This window comes from Danio rerio, chromosome 16, assembly GCF_052040795.2.
Source record: "Danio rerio strain M-AB ecotype USA chromosome 16, GRCz13ab, whole genome shotgun sequence".
NCBI lineage: Eukaryota > Metazoa > Chordata > Actinopteri > Cypriniformes > Danionidae > Danio > Danio rerio.
The window spans coordinates 1427435-1447374 of NC_141036.1; the positions used below are offsets into that span (position 1 = coordinate 1427435).

Genomic DNA, 19940 nt, shown 5'->3' on the forward strand with positions numbered 1-19940 from the left:
AGCCCGGGTAGTGGAAAGATTTCGGGGAGACCATGGTAGAAGACTATCGGTCGGCCCCAAAGAGATTCTGGCAAGCTGTCCGGCGCCTCAGAAGAGGAAAGCAGTTCCACATTGACACTGTTTACAGCGAAAGTAGGAAGTTGTTGACCTCGACTGGGGATGTTGTCGGACGATGGAAGGAATGCTTTGAGGATCTCCTTAACCCCACTGACATGTCTTTCATTGAGGAAGCAGAGACAGAAGATGCAGGAGTGGATTCACCTAAACTGAAGTCTCTAAGGTAGTTTGCAAGCTCTGCATTGACAAATCAGCGGGGGTGGATAAGATTTACCTTGTGTATCTTAGGTCTCTGGATATTGCGGGGCTGTCTTGGCTGACACATCTCTACAATATCGCATGGGGGTCGGGGACAGTACCTTTGGACTGGGCAACTAGCATGGTGGTTCCCATTTTGAGAAGGAGGACCGGAGGGTGTGCTCCAACCATAGGGGGATCACACTCCTTAGCCTCCCAGGGAAAGTCTATGCCAGGGTACTTGAGAGGAGGATCCAGTCAATGATTGAACCTAGGATTCAGAAGGAACAGTGCGGTCTTCGTCCAGGCGTCCACTGGACCAGCTCTATACCCTCACCAGGGTGCTCGAGGGTTCATGGGAGTATGCCCAAACATTCCACATGTGTTTTGTGGATTTGGAGAAGGCATTCGACCGTGTCCCTTGTGGCATCCTGTGGAAGGTGCTCTAGGAATATAGGGTCAGAGGCGCTCTGTTAAGCGCTGTTTCGTCCCTGTATGAGCAGAGTAGGAGTTTGGTTCGCATTGCCGGCAATAATTCAGACTTATGTCCAATACATGTTCCTCTTTGTCACCAATTATATTCATCATTTTTATGGACAGAATTTCAAATCGCAGCCTTGGGCTGGAGAGGATCCAGTTTGCGGACCACAGGATTTCATCTTGTTATTCCCAGACAATGTTGCCCTGTTGGCTTCATCAAGCATGGACCTTTAGCATGCACTGGGGCGGTTTGCTGCCGAGTGTGACGGGATAAGAATCAGTACTTCCAAGTCTGAGGCCATGGTGCTCCACTGGAGAAAGGTGGATTGCCATCTCCAGGTTGGAGGAAAGTCCTTACCCCAGGTGGAGGAGTTCAAGTGTCTTAGGGTTTTGTTCACGAGTGAGGGAAGAATGGATTGTGAGATTGACAGGCGGATTGGTGCAGCAGTAATACAGTCGATGTACCGGTCTGTTTTGGTAAAGAAGGAGCTGAGCTGAAAGGCAAAGCTCTCGATTAACCGGTCAATCTACATTCCTACTCTCACCTAAAAGGACAAGATCTCAGATACAAGCAGCCGGAATGAGTTTCCTTCGCAGGGTGGCAGGGCACACCCTTATGGGTAGGGTGAGGAGCTCTGTCTCCCAGGAGGGGCTCAGAATAGAGCTGCTCCTCCACATCGGGCATCTGTTTTGAATGCCTTCTGGAAGTCTACCTAGGGAGGTGTTCCAGGCATGTCCCACTAAGAGGAGGACTCGAGGAAGACCCAAGGCATGCTGAAGGGACTATGTCTCTCAGCTGGGCTGGGAATGCCTCGGGATGTCCCTGGAGGAGCTGGAGGAAGTGTCTTGGGAGAGGGAAGTCCGCACCGTGTGTGCTGTCAGTCTATGGAGACTCCTGTCGCTGTTCATCTAAAACTCCACATCTATAATCCTCTGAGTCTATGCTGACATCATCTTCAGCAGCTCAAACACTCTAATGGCTAATGGACAGACGGCTGCTTCTCACTCAGGGCTGCTGTTTATGCTAATGAGGGATACCAGTGGGCGGGGCTTTCCCCCTCTGATGACATGTACAAAGGGAGAATGTCAATCAAAGTGTTTCTGCAGACTGTCTCTATCAAGTCTGATTATAAACAGCACAATTAATTCATGTTTACCATTAGAGGCTGGAGATATTCACACACTGGTGACGCACACCTGTGCTTAAACCCCTTATAAAAGTCATTCTTATGCATAATGGATCCCCTTTAAGTCAATATCAGCATAGTACTGTATACTATGATAAAAGCTCCAGGAGTTTTATAGAGAAGAGAAGCTCCCTCGACATCTCTGAGCGCTGGAGAGCGCTTGTTCAGGGATTTGGACCAACGCAAGGAAAACCAACAGGAGGGAATGTTGAGTGAGAACCAAACGAGTGAGTTCATGCGTTCACGCTCTCTTTCTCCCTCCCTCCCTCAGCTTTTTTCAACATTTTCACCTTGCCTTCGCTCCAAAACCACAAAACCTGCTTTCAAAGGAAGCAAATGGAGACATCTTGAAGACTTGAAGACTGTGGTGTGTTTCCCGAAACCATCATTAGCTAACTAGAAGACCGAATGATGTCCAAAAGATGACTTTATTATCAATATTATCATGGTTTCTGTTCAAATGACCTCATAAATTGCTTTTAAATATATTAATAATGCTAAAACTGGATGCAAGTGTTCCTATTTGCAGTATTCAGTTTTTCAGTAGTCAATATATATCAATGCACTCCAGATTTATTTCTGGAGTGTGTTTTCTGTCTGAGATCTGTGTGCGTGTAGCTGAGGTGTGTGTTTCTGATCATGTGCTGCTCTTTGAAGGGTAAATCTGGGCTCGTCTTTGTGTTTTCTCTGCCCACTCCGTCCACTTTCACATCCAGACTGTCTGAAAATGTGTCTGTTTTGCTTTCTGCTGTGAGCTCGGCCAGGTTTACACACTGTAAAAAATAAAAGGTCCACTCAGCTTAAAATCGTAAGGCAAGTTGACTCGAGTTTTAACCCAAGTGGGTCAAAATCATGAGGCACTGTGACACCAATTGTGGCACAGGGGCTCAGTGGTTAACAATATGGCCTGAAGGTCGCTGGTTCGAGCCTCGGCTGGGTCAGTTGGTGTTTCTGTGTGGAGTTTGCATGTTCTCCCTGTGTTGGTGTGGGTTTCCTCCGGGTGCTCTGGTTTCCCCCACAGTCCAAACACATGCGCTATAGGGGAATCGTTGCAGCACAGGCTCATTCTGAAAGCGTAGTCCTGTTAATGTTTCTGGAGACCGCAAGTTATCTAGCTGGTAGTACGTATGGCTGCATTTAGTTTTTTAAGGGAATGCTACTGAGCGGTGACGCTGTTCATTTTGGCGCTTCCCAGCTGAGCTCTTAGCTTCATGTGAAGGGCTGTCCCGCCGCAATCAGTTTGTCCAGTTATTTCATTGTGTACATTGGCGGACTTGAGACGCAAAGAGGAGCTGACAACGACGTTGACCGGGTTCGAGTCCAGGGAAGAGCGGTTCCAGAAATCAGCTGAGACAAAAACAGAATTCGAAAAATAAAGTGAACAAGTTCATAACAGGGTGAGAATGTGGTAAAATCTGAAAACGTGGTAAAAATTAGACGAGGGCTTTTCTTTTTTTGGACGGCTCTTGTAAGCCGTCGGTTGGGTTTAGGGGAAGTAAGTGGGTAGTTTGGGTTTAAGGAAGGAGGAGGGTGGGTCAGTTGATTGGACGGTCGCCCAGTCAGTCATTCAGTTAGTTGACAGCGACCTCTGGTGGTTTTACGTAAGAACAGCGTGGGCGCAAACGGCACTCGCGAGAGACATTTGAGATATGAAAAAGCACACAGCGGCCTCTCGCGGACTTGTGAAAACAAAAACTGCAGAAATACGCACCTCCCGGGCGGTATCTCACGGTCTCCAGAAACGTCCACGGGACTACGTTTTCAGAGAGTCTGGGTTGGGGAATTGGCCATGGTGTATGGGTGTGTGTGTGTGAGTGAGTGTGAATAGGTGTTTCCCAGAACTGGGTTGCAGCTGGAAGGGCATCAGCTGCGTAGAACATATGCTGGAATAGTTGTCGGTTCATTCCACTGTGGCGACCCCTGATGAATAAAGGACAAAGCTGAAGGATTTTTTTTTTCTCCTGTAAGTCAACAGGAGGATTAAAGAGATTAAAACCTTCACAATAACGTGTCCTAGTACTGTATATGTTATTGTGAGTTTTTCAGGATCACCGTGTCTCTTCTTCGGACATTCCAGCCTCTTTCTCTCTTTCTTTCGCTCCGTCTGTATATCCCTCTTTCCCTGAACAGATTCCTCTCTCATCCTGTGCTGTTCTTTCTCCCTCTGGTCTTCCTGTCCTCTCTCTCTCGCAGTTTGTTTAGAGACAGAGATAGCGGGGAAGTATATTTAGTCTGAATAGACCCGACCGTCTGCTGCTCGGAGAGAAACACAGAGAGTGACGGAGCAAGAAAACCACACACACACGCACACACACGCGCACACATACAAGTGAAGTCAGTATTATTAGCCCCCTTGTATATTTTTACCCTAATTTCTTAACAGTGAGATTTCTAATCATAATAGTTTTAATAACTCATCTCTAATAACTGATTTATTTTATCTTTGCCATGATGACTGTAAATAATATTAGACTAGACATTCTTTAAGATTCTAGTGTTCAGCTTAAAGTGACATTTAAAGACTTAACTAGCTTGATAAGGTTAAGATCGGGTAATTAGGCAGGCCATTGTATAACAGTGGTTTGTTCTGTAGACAATCCAAAACTAATATTGCTTAAGGGGGCAAATAATATTGACCTTACAGTGAAGTTTCACAAACTAATTTCAAGAGGAGCAGGTGTTATGATTGATCGCGGCTGGTCTCTCATCTGTAATCATAAGTAAGCCAATCAGATTGTTCCAAACGTACTATAAATAGAATAACATTACTCCCTCATCTTCGTTTTTGGAAGAAACCCGCCATCCACCCCATCTCCACCTTTCCTCCTTTACCAGGGGGAGCTCTCGAGAACTACCTGATCTCGTACCTCCTTACATGCTCATTGACCAGGCGGGAGCCCTAAGCTTAATTATCTCAGAGCTCAGGGTTCTCTTCTGGGACAGCATGCCAAACCTGCAAATAGTATCAAAAAATATCTGTGTCAATCTGTGTTTTTGTAAACACTACTGGTTGGGTTTAGGGAAGTGGGTGGGCGGATCAATCAGTGCTTTGGAAAACACTATTGGTTGGGTTTAGGGAAGTGGGTGGGCGGATCAATCAGTGTTTTGGAAAACACTATTGGTTGGGTTTAGAGAAGGGGTGGGCGGATCAATCAGTGCTTTGGAAAACACTATTGGTTGGGTTTAGGGAAGTGGGTGGGCGGATCAATCAGTGCTTTGGAAAACACTATTGGTTGGGTTTAGGGAAGGGGTGGGCATGTCAGGTGTTAAAAAAATAAAATAAAATAACTGCTTTTATTCTAGCCGAAATAAAACAAATAAGACTTTCTCCAGAAGAACAAATATTATAGGAAATACTGTTAAAAATTCCTGAATCTCTTAAACATAATTTGGGAAATATTTGAAGAAGAAAAACAAATCACTGGAGGGTATTTCTGACTTTTATTGTATATACTCAATTTGAATTCAAAAATGAATAATATTAAAAGATCAAATAAAAAACAAGCTGCATATTGTTTTACAGAGAGGCCTTAAATTAAAAAGAAAAACACTGTAAAACACACTGGGTTCAGCACAGTTTCTTTAACACGAATCAATTAAGTTAACTTAATCATTTTTGCAAATTTAAGTGGATTAAACATAAACCGTTTAAGTTGTCCCCAAAACAAACATAAAGAATTTTGTTATTTCAACTCATTTAAACAAGTAGCGGGGCGACGCAGTGGCGCAGTAGGTAGTGCAGTTGGTAGTAGATGGTCGCTGGTTCGAGCCTCTGCTGGGTCAGTTGGTGTTTCTGTGTGGAGTTTGCATGCTCTCCCTGTGTTCACGTAGGTTTCCTCTGGGTGCTCCGGTTTCCCCCACAGTCCAAACACATGCGCTATAGAAGAGCTGGGTAGGCTAAATTGTCTGTACTGTATGAGTGTGTGTGTGAATGGGTGTGTATGGATGTTTGGGCCTTTATTACTTACTTTACTTACTTTTTTTTCTTGAAGTTTCTAAAATTACCCCAAATATTAGAAAAAATATATATATTTTCGTATTTTCTTGAAGGCTGAACACATTTAGGGTACAATGGTTGTCCTAAGGGTCAGTTTTGACTTACCAGATATAAAAACATTTTTCATGAATTTTTTTTTCAGCTTAGTCCCTTTATTAATCTGGCGTCTTCCACAGTGGAATGAACCGCCAACTTATCCATCATATGTTTTACACAGTGGATGCCCTTCCAGCTGCAACCCCACACTAAGAAACACCCATTCAAATTCATTCACACACTCATACACTACAGCCAGTTTAGTTCATCAGTTCCCCTATAGCGCATGTGTTTGGACTGTGGGGGAACCGGAGCACCCGGAGGAAACCCCCACCAACACGGGGAGAACATGCAAACTCCACACAGAAACACCAACTGACCCAGCCGACACTCAAACCAGCGGAAAAAAAAATACATCCATAAACCCATTTTTACACCACAAAAACTGCTCTCTCTCTCTCACACACACACACACACACACACACACACACACAATTTTGCTTTTGATGTTTTTTCGTGTTGTTTTTGTGAGCTTTGACTGACTTTTTTCTCATGCATATGTCTCTCTCTCTCTGTATGTGTGTGTGTGTGTGTGTGTGTGTGTCTGTCTCTTGCTCTCTCTCTCCACTATTGTCTCCAGCATAATCTCTCAAAGATAACTGTGACAGAATGGGAAAAGACAGGTTTGGAATCTCTCACTCTTTTGTCAGTGTCAGCTGATTCTAAGAGACAGACAGAGAGAGAGATAGACAGAGGGAGATATATATAGAGAGACAGTGTGTGTGAGAGAGAGAGAGAGAGAGAGAGAGAGAGAGAGAGATACAACCCAGGCTCAGTGGAGATATATGTGCCCAGGGTTATATTTTTGAGAACCAACAAATATGGACGCTGGAGTACGTCTGCTTGCAGTTTTTGTTTTGATAATTGCAAATATGCAACCGAGGCTCATTAATTATACGTACCCCTGAATACATTTCTGGAGAGTGCCAAATACGTCCCAGGATCTACGTTTTTCTTTTCTTTTTTCAATCAGTTTTTGTTTTCGGGAATCCACTAGGGGGCGCTGTGTACGCTTTTTCAGATCTTAAATTTCTCTCAGGGGTGGCATTCATGCCTGCTGTTCTCATGTAAATCCACCAGAGGCTGTCGACTGACCAACCTACCAAACTTCTCTCTGCGTCTCAAGTCCACCAATGTACGCGGTGAGCCACTGGGCAAACTGGTAACTATGGAAAAGCCATCCACATGGAGGTGAGCGAAAAAACAAACAGAAGCTGTCAATGACGTCATAACACTGCGTAACTTTCAATTTAAAGCAAATGCAGCCATACGCAGCTCTGGCTACATAATTCACACTCTCCAGAAATGTATATGAGGGTGCGTTTTCACAATGAGACTGTGTTGCAGATTTGTTACTGGGGCGCATTTTCTCATACGTGCCATTTCTTGTTTATCCACCAGAGGGTGCTGTGTAGATTTCTGCGCATATTAACATCCTTCTTGTGTTTGTCAGCTTGTAAGGTGTGATATATCAGCTTGATATGGACTGAACCACACAGACTCTTCTCGAAACCCAACCCATAGTGTTTACAATGAAGAGAAAAGCCGATTTCGTGACCTCACGCAACTTTAATGGAATTTATTTTACCTGGTTTTTGGAAGCATCTTTCGCCAGACTCAAACCTCAGTCTCTTAATCGCAAGTTATGACACCCCTTGCTGTAGCCTGTAGCACTGCTGCCTTTCTATCAGCTGGAACCAGTCTGGCCATTCTCCTCTGAACTCTGGCATCAACAAGGCATTTGCGCCCACAGAATTAGGCCTGTAGCACAGTGACGGAACGTATGTTGACGTCACGTATATGTTAGCGTGAATGCATAGTGAGTGTCCTGTAGTATTTTGATTTCATGAATGATTGTGTGTGCTATGGTTACGGCCATTATGTGTGATTGGTTGTCGCAAGAATTATTTGTATTAGTTATTCAATTACTTCCCAGTGCTGGGTTGCGGCTGGAAGGGCATCCGCTGCGTAAAACATTCATTCATTCATTCATTTTCTTGTCGGCTTAGTCCCTTTATTAATCCGGGGTCGCCACAGCGGAATGAACCGCCAACTTATCCAGTAAGTTTTTACGCAGTGGATGCCCTTCCAGCCTCAACCCATCACTGGGAAACATCCACACACACTACGGACAATTTAGCCTACCCAATTCACCTGTATCGCTTGCTTAGGACTGTGAAGGAAACCGGAGCACCCGGAGGAAACCCACGCGAAGGCAGGAAGAACATGCAAACTCCACACAGAAACGCCAACTGAGCCGAGGTTCGAACCAGCGACCTTCTTGCTGTGAGGCGACAGCACTACCTACTGCGCCACTGCCTCGCCTGCGTAAAACATATGCTGGATAAGTTGTCAGTTCATTCCGCTGTGGTGACCCCTGTATATTTCAGACACAGATGTGGTTTATATATATGACAAAACTGCACTACAGGCTGCAGCGAGGACTATTTGCCCAACTCTGGCATCATCCATAGTAAAGTACCGTGAACTTCCACTTAAAGTTGAAACGTCTTGTTTTCTTAGCTGTTTCAGACACTCAGACAAGTGTTTCTCAAACCAACATTAAAGTGTGCGCCAACTAACTGTACTGTGGGGTTTTTCTTCCACTGCAGACTGACAAAACTCCCCCTGTGTGCGCTTTTACTGTCAGCCAATCAGATTTGAGCTTGCCAGATAATAAAAGTGCTGCATAAGATGAACATCCAGGAGCAGAAAGAAAGACCGGAGGGCAAGAGAAAGCAGATCAGTGACCTTTAAGGATGGACTGATACGCTTGTGTCTGTTCTACATTTAGATATAAAACTCAATTCTTACAGCAAAAACTATTAGTTGTGCTTGAACTGATATACTCTGGGTCATGATTAGTGCGTTGTTTACTGTTTACTGTACGGTGTAACTAGATACAAAGCTTGTTACTGTTATTAAATGACTTTTCCAAGTAAAAGGTACAGTAAGAGGTTATTTTTTGGTCATTTAATAACAGTTACTTATAATGTACATTCCTTAAATACTTTGCTGAAAACGTACCCCTGTATACATTTCTGGAGATCTCGAATTATGTAGCCAGAGGTATGTATGGCTGCTACTGGCAGTATGACGCTGTTCCTCTTCATGCTTAGCTCACTGCTTACCTCCATATGGACGGCTTTTCGCTGTTAGTAGTTTGTCCGGTTGCTCACCGCATACGTCGGCAGACTTGGGGCATGGAGCGAAGTTGACTGCAACGATGGGGTTCAATTCTGGCAAGGGCGGGTCAATCGGTGCTTTTGAAAACACTCGCTTGGGTTTAGGGAGGGGGGTGGGCGGGTGAATCTGTGCTTTTGAAAACTATCGGTTGGGTTTAGGGAAGGGGGTGGGCGGGTCAATCTATGCTTTTGAAAACACTCGGTTGGGTTTAGGGAAGGGGGTGGGCGGGTCAATCTGTGCTTTTGAAAACACTATCGGCTGGGTTTAGGGAAGAGGGTGGACGGGTCAATCTGTGCTTTTGAAAACACTCGGTTGGGTTTAGGGAAGGGGGTGGGCGGGTGAATCTGTGCTTTTGAAAACACTATCGGTTGGGTTTAGGGAAGGGGGTGGGTGGGTCAATCTGTGCTTTTGTAAACACTATCGGTTGGGTTTAGGGAAGGGGGTGGGTGGGTCAATCTGTGCTTTTGTAAACACTATCGGTTGGGTTTAGGGAAGGGGGTGGGTGGGTCAATCTGTGCTTTTGTAAACACTATCGGTTGGGTTTAGGGAGGGGGGTGGGCGGGTGAATCTGTGCTTTTGAAAACACTATCGGTTGGGTTTAGGGAAGGGGGTGGGCGGGTCAATCTATGCTTTTGAAAACACTCGGTTGGGTTTAGGGAAGGGGGTGGGCGGGTCAATCTGTGCTTTTGAAAACACTATCGGTTTGGTTTAGGGAAGGGGGTGGGCGGGGGAATCTGTGCTTTTGTAAACACTATCGGCTGGGTTTAGGGAAGGGGGTGGGCAGGTGAATCTGTGCTTTTGAAAACACTATCGGTTGGGTTTAGGGAAGGGGGTGGGCGGGTCAATCTGTGCTTTTGTAAACACTATCGGCTGGGTTTAGGGAAGAGGGTGGACGGGTCAATTTGTGCTTTTGTAAACACTGTCGGCTGGGTTTAGGGAAGGGGGTGGGTGGGTCAATCTGTGCTTTTGTAAACACTATCGGCTGGATTTAGGGAAGGGGGTGGGTGGGTGAATCTGTGCTTTTGAAAACACTATCGGTTGGGTTTAGGGAAGGGGTTGGGCGGGTCAATCTGTGCTTTTGTAAACACTATCGGCTGGGTTTAGAGGAGTAGGTGGGTGGGTCAATCCGTGCTTTTGAAAACACTGTCGGTTGGCTTTAGAAAAGGGGGTGGGCACATAAATCAGTGCTTTTAAAAACACTGTCGGTTGGGTTAAGGGAAGGGGGTGGGCGTGTCAGTCGGTGCTTTTGAAAACACTATCGGTTGGGTTTATGGAAGGAAGAGAGTGGGTCGGTGGATTAATCAGTCAGTTGACAGCGGCCTCTGGTGTATTTACATGACAACAGCAGGCACGAATGACACTCGAGAGAAATTTGAGATCTGAAAAAGCATACACAGCGCCCCCTGGTGGATTCATGAAAATAAAAACTGCAAAAAAAAAACTCCTGGGATGTATTTGGTGCTCTCCAGAAATGTGTACAGGAGTACATTTTCAGAATGAGCCTGTGTTGTAACTTTGTGTTGACTGTTGACATTTATAAGGCTTTTAGAAGTAATTAAATTACTTATTGAGTAATTAAGTTACTTTTCAGACAAAGTCATTAAAAACATAATTCATATACAATTTGATTGATATAATTAGTAATTAATGACATTTTTAAAGTAACTTCCCCAACCCTGACTGTAGTTTCCCAGCAAGCCAGAGATTTGCAGACTAACAGATCTCCTCCTAAATGGCCAAGAATGGAGTGTGTGTTATATCAGTGTCAGTAAACAGCGGTGATAATGAGTGTTTTGATCATGGCATTAATTGGCTGTAATTAAAAACAAATGGCTGCGTTGTGTTTATGAAGAAGCTCCTCCATCTGCAGCCGAGGGTTCACAAAGAGGACACATACTGCCAACAACACAAGAGGATTTCAGTGTTATGCGTTCATATGTTTACCAAAGCAGCCATTTTGTAGTCTTTTATGGAAATGTTTGTTTCCACCACTGTTATTTTAAGAGTTTCTCCTCCAAAAAAAATGACTAAATGTGACCCTGGAGCACGAAATGTTGCATTGTCTTAAAGTTATTGATTTTTATTTGATGCCAAAAATTATTAGAGTATTAAGTTAAGCTCATGTTATATTCATACATTTCCTATTAATAATATGTCAAGCTCATTTATTGATTAGTATTGTGCATTGCGAGAGCTTTATTTGGACAACTCTGAAGGTAATTTTCTTTTTTTTTTTTTTTGAACTCTCAGATTCCAGATTTTCTTGGCTAAATATCGTCCTTTACTAACAAACAATACAATTGAACGTTTATTTATTCTGCATTTTGAAATAATGGCTGGTTTATGACTGGAAATGTGCAAATGAAACAGGTTGATGTGCAATGTGCAAATAAAAGTACCCTAAACAAAATATTTAACATTTAGCAAATATGCACCCAGCGCCCTCTAGTGGACCTGTCTTCTAGAAGTGCAGCGATACCCAGAGCTATGTATTTTACGTTTCGCATAAAAGTAGATGGTGCCCTCTAGTGGAATTATCATCTAAGACATGCAATGAAACATACCCGGAACAACGTATTTTACATTCAGCAAATACATAGACAGCGCCCTCTAGTGGATTTGTCCTCTAGAAGTGCAACGATACCCAGAGCTAGGTATTTTACATTTCATAAAAATGTAGACGGTGCCCTCTAGTGATATTATCATCATAGACATGCAATGAAATGTTTTCAGAGTAACGTATTTTACAATTTGCAAAAATTTACACAGCAATACACAGAGCGTAGTATTTTATGTTTTGTAAAAATGTAGTCAGCGCCCTCTAGTGGATTTGTCATCTGAAAGGTGTAAAGAAACGTACCCTTAGCAAAGTATTTTACATTTCACAAACATGCAGTCTGAGGCACATATTTCCTTTGAGCCTGGGCTAAATAAACTCATGCTAGTGACATCATTTCTGAATGTCTGGTTTATTTTATCAACTAAGTGGATAAATGGTTTTTAAGTGGGCTTGAGTTATAAATCGCACTCAAAACACCTACTAAAGTGTAATCGATCACCATGACTTCATCAGGGGAAACTTGCTCTACTGTTAATACATTTAATAAGGAATCTAGTCTAATAATAAATCTGCTGGTGTGTGTTTTCAGTAGGTCTGGAGCAACAGTTTTACATTTAGCAAAAATATAGACAGCGCCCTCTAGTGGATTTGTTATCTGAAACATGCAACATTATGTAAACAAACCAACATATTTTATGTTTCACTAAAATGTGAACAGCGCCCTCTAGTGGATTTTTCATCTGAAATGTGCAATAATACATACCCGGAGCAATGTATTTTACATTTAGCAATAATATAAACAGCGCCCTCTAGTGGATTTGTCCTCTAAAAGTGCAACGATACCTAGAGCTACGTATTTTATGTTTTGCATGAATGTAGACAGCCCCCTCCACTGGATTTGTCATTTAAAGCATGCAATGAAATCTACAGTATCTAGACCAACGTATTTTACATTTAACAAACATTTACACTGTGCCCTCTAGTGGCGAGCTTTGCACCCAGAACTATGTATTTTATGTTTTGCAAAAATGTAGACAGCGCCCTCTAGTGAATTTGTCATCCAAAACATGCATTGAAACGTTTAGCAACCAGACCAACGTATTTTATTTAGCAAAAATGTACATGGCGCCCTCTAGTGGATTTGTCCTCTAGAACTGCAACGATACCCAGCGGTAGGTATTTTAAGTTTTGCGAAAATGTAAAAGGCGCCGTCTAGTGGAATTATCATCTAAGACATGCAATGAGTAACATATTTTACATTGAGTAAAAATGCACGCAGCGCCCTCTAGTGGATTCGTCCTTGAAGTGCAAGTTTACCCAGAGCTTCGTATTTTATGTTTTGCAAAAATGTGCTCTCTACTGGATTTGTCATCTGAAACACTCAACAATATGTACCCTGAGCAACGGATTTTACATTTAGCAAAAATATAGGCATCGCCCTCTAGTGGATTTGTCCTCTAGAAGTGCAGTGATACCCAGGGCGAAGTATTTTACATTTAGCAAAAATGTACACAGCGCCCTCTAGTGGATTTGTCATCTGAAATGTGTAATGAAACTCCCTAAGTAACGTATTTCAGATTCGCAAAAATGTACACAGCGCCCTCTAGAAGATTTGTCCTCCAAATGCATAGATACTCAGAGCTACGTATTTTATGTTTCACAAAAATATAGACAGCGCACTCTAGTGGATGTGTCATCTAAAATGTGCAATGAAACACACCTGGCGCAACAAATTTTACGTTTAGCAAATATGCTCACAGCGCCCTCTAATGGATTTGTCCTTCAGAAGTGCAACGATACCAAGAACTACGTATTTTAAATTTAGCAAAAATATCGAGTGCGCCCTCTAATGGATTTGTCCTCTAAAAGTGCAACGATACTCAGAGCTACGTATTTTAAATTTCACAAAAGTGTAGACAGCACCCTCTAGTGGAATTGTCATCAAAAAGATGCAATGAAACAAACCCGGAGCAATGTATTTTACATTTAGCAAAAATATAAACGCCCTCTGGTAGAGTTAGTCTTGAAGTGAAACGATACCCAGAGCTACGCATTTTGTTTTACACACATATAGACAGCGCCCTCTTGTGGATTTGTCATCTAAAACATGCAATGAAACATACTTGAAGCATGTATTTGACATTTCACAATCATGTAGTCTAAGGCCCGTACTTCCATTGAGCCTGGGCTGAATAATCTCATGCTTGTGACATCATCTCTGAATGACTTGAAAACTAATTTTGGATAAATGGTTTTTAAGTGGGCTTGGGTTATAAATCGTGTCCAAAACACCTACTAAAGTGTAATAGATCACCATGACTTCACCGGGGGAAACTGCAGTGCTGTAATAAATCTAATAATAAATCTACTCGGGTAATAAATGTGCTGTTGTCTGTTTTCAGTGGGTCTGGAGCAGCAGTGTGAGTTAACCTGTCGGCCGGTCGGTTACCGTTTCTACGTGCGCCAGGCGGAGAGGGTTCGAGATGGGACACCCTGCGCAAACAACACACCCACTGATGTGTGTGTGGGGGGGCGCTGCCTGGTAAGAACACACACACACACACACACACACACACACACACACACCCACCAAAATCATCAAACCTGATAAATCTGCTCAGCTGCAGTGCAAACATACAACATTCCTTAAGAAAACGTGTGTTTTACTGTGGTTTGAAAATAATTAGAAAATAAATATATAGAAATAAATCATTTAAACTGTACGTCATGTTTTCAGACATGTTTTAATTGGTATGAATGCTATAAGTTAAGCTTACCGTATCGCTTATCACTTATCATAAGCTTATCGTCCATAGAGGTGACCTAGGCGGCAGATTAGTAAGGGCGGTGTCTGCGACACAAACCCCTCCAACCCCACCCGCCAGTCCTTACTTTCATTCACCACACGGTCCCCACTTTTATCCGCGACCCCCCACGGTCTATAATTTGCGAACCATTTTCACTTTCAGGTTGAGGGCGGCGTGATCGTCCTTTGCCTGGTGTGCCAGTGCAGCTTGCTCCGGCCCTGGTCACTGCCATTGAGTTGAAGACAAAATCATGTGTGTGTGTGTTTCAGAGTGAGGGTTGTGACGGTGTGCTGGGCTCGGGGCTGGTCCGGGACCGCTGTGGTGTGTGTGGCGGTGAGGACGGCACCTGTGAACGGGTCAGCGGGAGCTTCATGAACACCAGTGTTCCTCTGGGATACCACAAAATCCTGGACATTCCACCCGGAGCCACGGCTATCAACATCACGGAGAGACGAGCCAGCCCAAACTACCTGGGTATGAACTCTGTGTGCGTGTGTGTGTCTGTGTGTGTGTGTGTGTGAAGTTTCAGCTCTAAATAGCGCACAGAAAATGTTTTATAACTCTCTGAAACAGACCCTTTAATGCTGTGTTCACACCGGCAAGGCAACGTGCGGATAAATCACGCTATTCACGTGTAAATAGACTCGTGAACATTTTGAGTTGACTCACTTCATTCGCACGTCAAAATATGCTTCATTCTCGCGTCAAGTCCGCTTCATTCGCATGTAAAATCCTCTTCATTCGCACGTCAAAATATGCTTCATTCGCATGTAAAATCCTCTTCATTCGCACGTCAAAATATGCTTCATTCTCGCGTCAAGTCCGCTTCATTCGCATGTAAAATCCTCTTCATTCGCACGTCAAAACCGCTTCATTCGCGCATCAAGTTCGCTTCATTTGCACGTCAAAATCCGATTTATTCTCACGTCAAATCTGCTTCATTTGTGCCTCAAGTCCGCCTCATTCGCATGTCAAATCCGCTTCATTCGCACACCAAAATCTGCTTCATTCGCATGTTTGCACATTTATATGCGCTTTGTTTGCACGTCAAGTCCGCTTCATTTACTCGTCAAAATTCGCTTTATTTGTGCATTAAGTCTGCGAAATTTGCACGTCGAGTCCGTTTCATTTGCATGTTAAAATACACTTCATTTGCGCATCAAATCTATTTCATTTGCACAACAAGACTGCTTCATTTGCGCGTCAAAATCTGCTGCATTCGCACATCAAATCTGCTTTACAATAGATGCAGAGTCATGTCATGGCCAGGGCGCGTCATTGGTTAACGCGGCGCGAATGTCCACTGAAGTTCAGATTCAAAATATGCGTTACGTGCGTAAACGCATCGATCGCTCAAAACACTCAATTTGTCCTGCTCAATTCGCGCCACCACCTTCGCGTGTATTGCACCGCAGGATGTCTATTCGCGTCTTTGCATTGATTTAACATGTAAATCCCTCTTGATGCTTCTTCTGCGCCTGGTTTGAACGCAGCATTAGGCTTTGATCCTAATTGTGGTGTTTTGATGACTGTCGCTTTAAATGCAAATTAGATTTTTCAGAAGAGGGCGGAGCTGCAGATGCCTGTGTGTTCAAAAACAAGACTAACCTCCTATGCTAATCAGGAAGAGTTGGGCACTTGTAGGCGGGGCTTCTCCCTCTGATGACACGCACAAAGGGAGAATGTCAATCACTGAGCTAAACCCAACCAATAGTGTTTTCAGAAGCAGACATAAGATGTTTTGTGGTGTTTATTTAGTGTCATGCAAAGAAATGCACGATAATAATCTTTTACTAGTCAATATTGTGTGCTTATAAATATCATTAGTGTGAAAAGGAACTAAAGTCATAGTGGTCATACTGCCCCCTAGTGTCCATTTACCTTCAAACCCCAGTCAAACGTGTGTTAAAGTATTAGCCTGAAGCACATTTCTTCACTGAGTCTGTGTTGGTTGTTTTGGCTGTGGTGAATCACACTGCTAATGTGGTGCTCATCCTAATATTAGCCTGAACAGGACTCAGGAATGCACACAGATTCACGGCTGTTGATCTTATAAGCGCAGCTCTGGAGGATCTCTGGGCTGGATTAGGTAATGCAGGCATGTTTTCCTTTAGTAGTGAACATGTCTGTGTTTGTTTCTGCATTTGGCTGTGTGTTCCGGAGCCCCGGAGGCAGATCGCTGTATTAGACAAAACACTGACAGAGTTACACGACAGATCAGCCTTTTCTGTCTCTCTGACATCCTTTTATTGGCTTTTATTTTACTGTAGTTTGTTCTGTGTGTGTGTGTGTGTGTGTGTGTGTGTGTGCCGTAGTTTTGTTGATCAGAGGTTGTTCCCTCAGAGCTCAGGATGTGTTGTTAATTTTTACGCTGAGGGTTTTTATTTATTTTAATAAATGATTTAAACTAGTGCTGGGCAAAAATATAACCACAATTAATCACATCCAAAATAAAGGATAGTTTTGACATAATATATGTGTGTATTTATACTGATAGATAGATAGATAGATAGATAGATAAATAGATAGATAGATAGATAGATAGATAGATAGATAGATAGATAGATAGATAGATAGATAGATAGATAGATAGATAGATAGATAGATAGATAGATAGATAGATAGATCTATGGATGGATGGATGGATGGATGGATGGATGGATGGATGGATGGATGGATGGATAGATAGATAGATAGATAGATAGATAGATAGATAGATAGATAGATAGATAGATAGATAGATAGATAGATAGATAGATAGATAGATAGATAGATAGATAGATAGATAGATGATAGATCTATGGATGGATGGATGGATGGATGGATGGATGGATGGATGGATAGATAGATAGATAGATAGATAGATAGATAGATAGATAGATAGATAGATAGATAGATAGATAGATAGATAGATAGATAGATAGATAGATAGATAGATAGATAGATAGATAGATAGATAGATGTTAGTAAAATAATACAGTTAATTATCTATTTTTTCCATTTATGTTCATCATGAGGTTAGTCAAATGAACAAATTACTTTAAATAATAATTAAATTATAAATTAAATGAACAAATTAAATCAACTTAATTGTTTCTAATTAAGAAAAATTGTTGCATGGAAATGTTATTAAATTAAGAAAATGTGTTGCATAGTTTGAAATAATTATTGAATTAGGGAAAATTTGCATAATTTTAATTATTTAATTATCACATAATTTTATTATTAAATTAAGGAAAATTGTTGCATAAATTTAATTTTATTATTAAAATAAGAAACACTGTCGTATAAATTAAATTTTATTGTTAAAATAAGAAACATTGTTGCATAAATTTAATTTTATTATTCAAATAAGAAGCAATGTTGCATAATTAAATTGTTATTATTAAAATAAGAAATATTATTGCATAATTTAAATTTTATTATTAAGTAAAATTGTTGCATAATTTAAATTGTATTATTAAATTAAGAAACATTGTTGTGTAAATAAAATTTTATTGTTAAATTTGGAAACATTGTTGCATAAATTAAATTTTATTATTCAAATAAGAAGCAATGTTGCATAAATTTAATTGTATTATTAAATTAAGAAACATTGTCATGTAAATTAAATTTTATTGTTAAATTAGGAAACATTGTTGCATAAATTAAATTTTATTCAAATAAGAAGCAATGTTGCATAATTAAAATGTTATTATTAAAATAGGAAACATTATTGCATAAATTAATTTTTATTATAAAAATAAGAAACATTGTTGCATAAATTAAATTTGATTATAAAAATAAGATTCCCAGAGATGGGTTGCAGCTGGAAGGGCATGCGTTGCTAAAAAAACTTGCTGGATAAGTTGGCGGTTCATTCCGCTGTGGCGACCCTGGATTAAAACGGGACTAAGCTGACAAGAAAATGAATGAATGAATGAATAAAAATAAGAAACATTGGTGTATAAATTAAATTTGATTATAAAAATAAGAAGCAATGTTGCGTGGTTTTAATTGTAGTCTCAGTATTAGTCTAGTTGTCAGTATTGAAGGTCTTTTTCAGTCTCTATGAATGTAAAATACATTTTCTCAGTAATTTGAGTTTCTTAATGTCTCTGCATCATCTTTACCTTTACACTGCTGCTGAGAGAGGGAGAATTCCTGCTCGCATGTGGTGTGTGATTATGTAGGAAACTCATAAAAAGATCATCACAAGATCTGTACTGAGATCTGTAATTACACACAGCGAAAAACAGCCTTCCACAAACAAATGATGACTGTCAGAGGACTCCAAAACATGGTCAAACCAGCTCTGCGTGTTGTGACTGATATCTCATTAGTGTGTGTGTGTGTGTGTGTGTGTGTGTGTGTGTGTGTGTGTGTGTGTGCAGCTCTGCGCAGTGGGACAGGTCAGTCAGTGGTGAACGGCCGCTGGGCTGTGGATCCTCCAGGAGAGTATCAGGCAGGAGGAGCCGCTTTCCTCTACACCCGACCCAAAGCGGAGCCTCAGGAGCCGGGAGAGGACAGAGGAGAGACCCTCACTGCTGCTGGACCCACTACTGCACTGCTGCAGCTATACGTGAGCATGCACACACACACATATAGAGATATATCCCGGCTGGGCCAGTTGGTGTTTCTGTGTGGAGTTTGCATGTTCTCCCCGTGTTGGCGTGGGTTTCCTCTGGGTGCTCTGGTTTCCCCCACAGTCCAAACACATGCGCTATAGGGGAACTGATCAACTACATTGACCATAGTGTATAAGTGTGTGTGTGTGAATGAGTGTGTATGGGTGTTTCCCAGTACTGGGTGGAAAGGGAAGGGTCAGAATCTTTAAGTCCCATTGGAATAATGATCTTTCAGCTTTAGGTTGATTTAGCAGTGAAGGTAAAGACTGTGCGAGTGTGTTGTGTGTGAAATATGGCTGACACTGACTGGAATGCGGTCGTGGAGTGAGACGTTTCCATATGCTGGAGTTTATTAACCTGTTTTTTTCCCCTTTCTCTCGCTGTAGATTATTTTCCACAGGCAGAATCCAGGCATCGACTATGAATATTACATCCCAGTGGATAAACGCAGAGACGGAGAGACAGAAGTGCTCAGAGAGAGAGAGAGAGGGAGATCGGCACTCAGAGAGACCAGTGAGTTTAACTACACTCCAGAAAAGTCAGACTACACTCCAAATTATTTACACTCACCGGCCACTTTATTAGGTACACGTAGTAGTGGGTTTTGCCTATAGAACTGCCTTAATCTTTGGTGACAGATTCAACAAGACACTGGAAATATTCCTCATGTTGACATGATAGCATCACACAGTTGCTGCAGATTTGTACATCCATGATGCCGATCTC

General features: G+C 42.1%; 1 protein-coding gene across 19 annotated transcripts in view; it reads left to right on the forward strand.

Moving 5' to 3' along the window:
- adamtsl4 (ADAMTS like 4) overlaps positions 1-19940 on the forward strand; it is a 76734-nt gene that overhangs the window by 38798 nt on the left and 17996 nt on the right. For all 19 annotated transcript variants that reach the window (XR_015510741.1, XR_015510743.1, XR_015510739.1 and 16 more), the window contains exons 6-9: positions 14203-14342; positions 14877-15081; positions 18981-19168; positions 19601-19727. Coding sequence is in view for 1 of the 19 variants with exons in the window: in XM_087286377.1 (XP_087142503.1) it covers positions 14203-14342; positions 14877-15081; positions 18981-19168; positions 19601-19727 (660 nt within the window). In the remaining 18 variants the exon portion in view is untranslated. The remainder of the gene's footprint in view (positions 1-14202; positions 14343-14876; positions 15082-18980; positions 19169-19600; positions 19728-19940) is intronic.